Raw genomic sequence first — 3,766 nt, 5'->3', positions numbered from 1 at the left:
AATAAAAACATCATCTGTGCACTATTTACACAGTGGATGTATGTTTTTCAGAATATTTTAAAGTTGGCTGTTTTTCACACATGCAGTGTTCCCTGGCATCAGTAATACACTCGTCTTGAGCTCATGTTCATGCTTGTGTTTCTTCATCTCAGCGTCTCTGAGCGGACTGAAGGAATCTGCACTCTTCTCTTCCTAGCGAGGGAAAGAGCGACACCCTTCTCATAGTACGCACCCTCGTTTATGAAGAACGGATAGAGCGCTTCTTTCCCTCTGTAGCGCAGCGTTTCCCCCGAGAAACACAGGAACATGGGGTCTCCAGGGTGAAGGAGGCAGAAATCTCTATCCTGCGAGAGGGAAATAAGAGGGAGGGTGTTAACACTGCGATTGGAGGAGTTTGTGGCAGTGTTTCTGATCATCTTTCTGTACCTGTAGGTCGGGATGGACCGCGGCCGAGATCATGTGTGTTTCAGAGTCTCGTGGATAGTCGATATTCTTCACCATTGTGTACACATCAACCCATCCTCCTTCGAACAGCGTCCCTGAGCAGAGAGATGCATACAAGCCATGAAAACACACAGCAAACTGATTTCTGTAGGGGTTTGTGGCTGAAAACCTACCTGAGTTGAACTGACAGATCCAGTCCATCATCAGCTGAACTCCTTCCTGCATGGCGCTGAATATCACAGACCTGACGACGCCGTGAGGCTGTGGCCCAATCTCCATCGCTGAGAGGAAAAGAGTCTATGTCAAGCTAAATATAGCACTTAAAGGTTTAGTTCAAAAAAATTAGACTATGTTTTACTCAGCCTCGAAGCATCCACAGGTCGTCAAATAAAGCGCACGCATTCATAATAAAATGTGCCGCAGATGCTCCGGGGGATGAATAAAGTACTCCTGTAGCGAATCCATGTGTTTTTGTAAGAAAAATATCCATATTTCGAACGTAATGAACACTTTTCTCTCACTTCCGTTATCTGTCATACACAGAAGCGTTCCGGCGGAAGGCGTATGACGTATGCGCAGCGCGCGCGCCTCTGAGATGCTAGTCTCGCGAGTTTGTTTACAGGAGCAAAGGAAGCAAAGTTTCCTTAATTTAGAAAAGGAAAACCAGTCTCCTCTTGGCTTATATCGAAATCCTCTGACATTTTTCTTTACAAATCTTCGGTTTGTACTTCTAATTTGTGACAAGTGTTTTGTTTTGTTCTATCTCCACATTCGTCACTAATCATGCAACGCCAACATGCTACGTATGACAGATAACGGAAGTGAAAAATAAATAAATAAATAAAATGTTTTGGGTTAACTAAACCTTTAAAAATAATGTTGCATTCATTTATTTGACTCATCCTTATCCATGGGGATAGTAATTTAAAAAGCTGAGTAGCAACAACAACAAAAAACACTTATGCATGGCTTTGCTGTGATGGGTTGGTGTATAGATGATGCATGCATGAATCTTGCTGTGGCTGGTGATGATAAGAGAACAGCATAAGCTGCAGCCGCCACTGCTTTCATGTCCAACATTTCAGCAATGTTAGTCTCAGAATAAATGTTTTTAATGTTTAGAGTCTATTTAATGAATATGATTAATAGCAAACCCCAGCACAGTCAAGCATTACAGTCCATCTATAAATTGGCTGCATAACTGTACAAGAAGTGTCTGAATCAGCGTTTCACTGCAGAGTCGATGTTTAACAGCATGTCTAAATGACGTCAGCCGTTAATACTACTGAACATTTTCCTTCAAAATAACTGAATCTGCAGAGAGCAACAGGACTCATTTCTGTCAGTGTGTGATGCCAGACAGATGTTGATAAACTAGTCAGTTAGCAATATTCGGAAAATGAATGGATGAGTGAACAACAAACACTTTCAGAAGAAGTGTCTCACCAAATCCATGCTTCCCCACTGAATCCAGAGAATAGGCTTCATTGAGAGGAATATCAAAGTGAACGTATCTGACAGGAGTGGAGGCCATTTCTCTCTGAAAACACACAAATACTGACAGAAGTTGGACATAAATATGCTTTAGCATAACAGATATCAAGCATATAAGGGAACTGCATGTGTTTTCTAGATCAGCTAGTGTTAGTGCATGCCTGCAGGTGTTTGCAGATGTGCAGGCAGATCCAGTCGCGGTCGGAGTATGTGATGAGACACAGCCCTGTGTTTGCAGTGGTGTTGTGCAGGTCACACAGCAGGTCGACTGAGCGTTGAGCTCCCAGAAGAGCGTTGAGCTCCTGAGAGCGGATCATCTCGTACGGCGAGGTCTCGGAGACGGGTGCGCTGACAGACAGACAGAATGACAAACACAAGTCAGAACATGCTCACCAATCTGCAGTTACAGTGAGGCTAACACTGCAGCGAAGCAACAGTCAAACACTGCAGAGTAGTAGAAGCACACGACATGTATGAATCTGGCATGTGCTGTGAGATGGCAGATGAGTCAAACATTCGTTTGTTCAAGTTTAGTCTCACTCCTGACTCCGATCTATCAAAGACGAGGCCAGTGACACAAGCTGCTGCAGATGTCATGATGATACAGAAGAACAGCTCTCGAATGTGTGCCAGTGACCATCGCCTCTGTGTCAATTCATAAATAAAGAGAAGGCATCTGTTCACTGCTCCAGGACCAACCCGTGGCAGCGGTCTAGGGTCTGAAATCCAGATGACTTTTTGTTTCTATTTACTGACCTGCCTCTTTCTGACAGTGCTGCCATGCAGGGAAAGATTATTGTGTACTGGCAGCTCTCATAAACTACCAGCACTCTGTTCTGTTGCAGCTCGAGAGAAACCACAGATTTACTCTCTCTCTCTCTGCACACAGATACACAGACTCTTAACAGTTTTGCTCAAAGTCTCTTTACTATAGAGGCATCAGAGCCAGCGGCTCCAGAAGATCTGTCTGAGGTGAGGCTGCTCTCGGGGGGATCATGAGCGCTGATGCCCTGGAGCTCACATCTACCAAAGTTTCAAGTCTATCTTTATTAACAAACCACATATCTGAAGTCTAAACAACTATATTCCCGCCTAAACAAAACAAAACGTAAAACTACATTCCATTATACAACAACAGTATTATTTACATTATTATGGGTTTGATCGTCCACCATGACACTCGCTGTGAACGGTGAAGCGGTTCCCGTGGTATTATTGGGGAATATCTCATTTAAATATAACATAGTTATAAATCCGGTCCTTGTTGTTTCTCCCACTCACACCAGAGGGCTCCATTACCATACTGACTATTCCTTCCTAAACTCCATTTCCCATGATCCCCTTTCCAGGATCTATTTATCCTCACAGTTGTTTCTCACACACTCACTCATTGTGAAGTCTTGTTTTGCTATTGTGAACAAGAGCGGTTTCCCTTGTTCCTGTGGGTTTGATCCCAGACTGTTATTGATTATTTTGCTGCCTGCCCTGACCGCTTTCCTGTTTCTTGGGTTACTCTTTTGCCTTGCCTCTGTTATTGTGCTTTGCTGGTGTTTGACCCTGCCTGTTCCCCATACGCTGCGCTCATTCCCAGCGCGCCTCACCTGAGTGCGGCTCGCGTGAAGCAGCGGTTCAGGTCCGTCTCCACGTAACGCACACACAGTTGCGCAGCGCGCGGGTTCGACATCACCGTTACCACGGAAACTGGCTCTGTCCCATCTGCCCGCTTCTTCAGCATCTCCCTCACCAGATAGATGCCTGCAAGCTCATTGCCATGGGTACCGCCGCAAACTGCCACTCGCGACACCGTTGGCATAGCAACCGCCTTCAT

General features: G+C 44.9%; 1 protein-coding gene across 1 annotated transcript; it reads right to left on the bottom strand.

Annotated features, from left to right (window-relative positions):
* Window positions 1–3,766, bottom strand: LOC107572870 (N-acyl-aromatic-L-amino acid amidohydrolase (carboxylate-forming) A-like). The gene is made up of 6 exons (XM_016259295.1): window positions 3,540–3,766; window positions 2,100–2,286; window positions 1,891–1,984; window positions 618–725; window positions 427–539; window positions 1–344 (listed from the first exon to the last, which is right to left on the bottom strand). Exons 1-6 carry the CDS (start codon window positions 3,764–3,766, stop codon window positions 144–146), a joined length of 930 nt encoding a protein of 309 aa, XP_016114781.1. The 3' UTR covers window positions 1–143.

Source organism: Sinocyclocheilus grahami, unplaced genomic scaffold (genome assembly GCF_001515645.1).
Source record: "Sinocyclocheilus grahami isolate Dianchi unplaced genomic scaffold, SAMN03320097.WGS_v1.1 scaffold1826.1, whole genome shotgun sequence".
Classification (NCBI taxonomy): Eukaryota; Metazoa; Chordata; class Actinopteri; order Cypriniformes; family Cyprinidae; genus Sinocyclocheilus; species Sinocyclocheilus grahami.
Note: the sequence above shows the minus strand (reverse complement) of the source record. Positions and strands in the feature narration are given on the sequence as shown.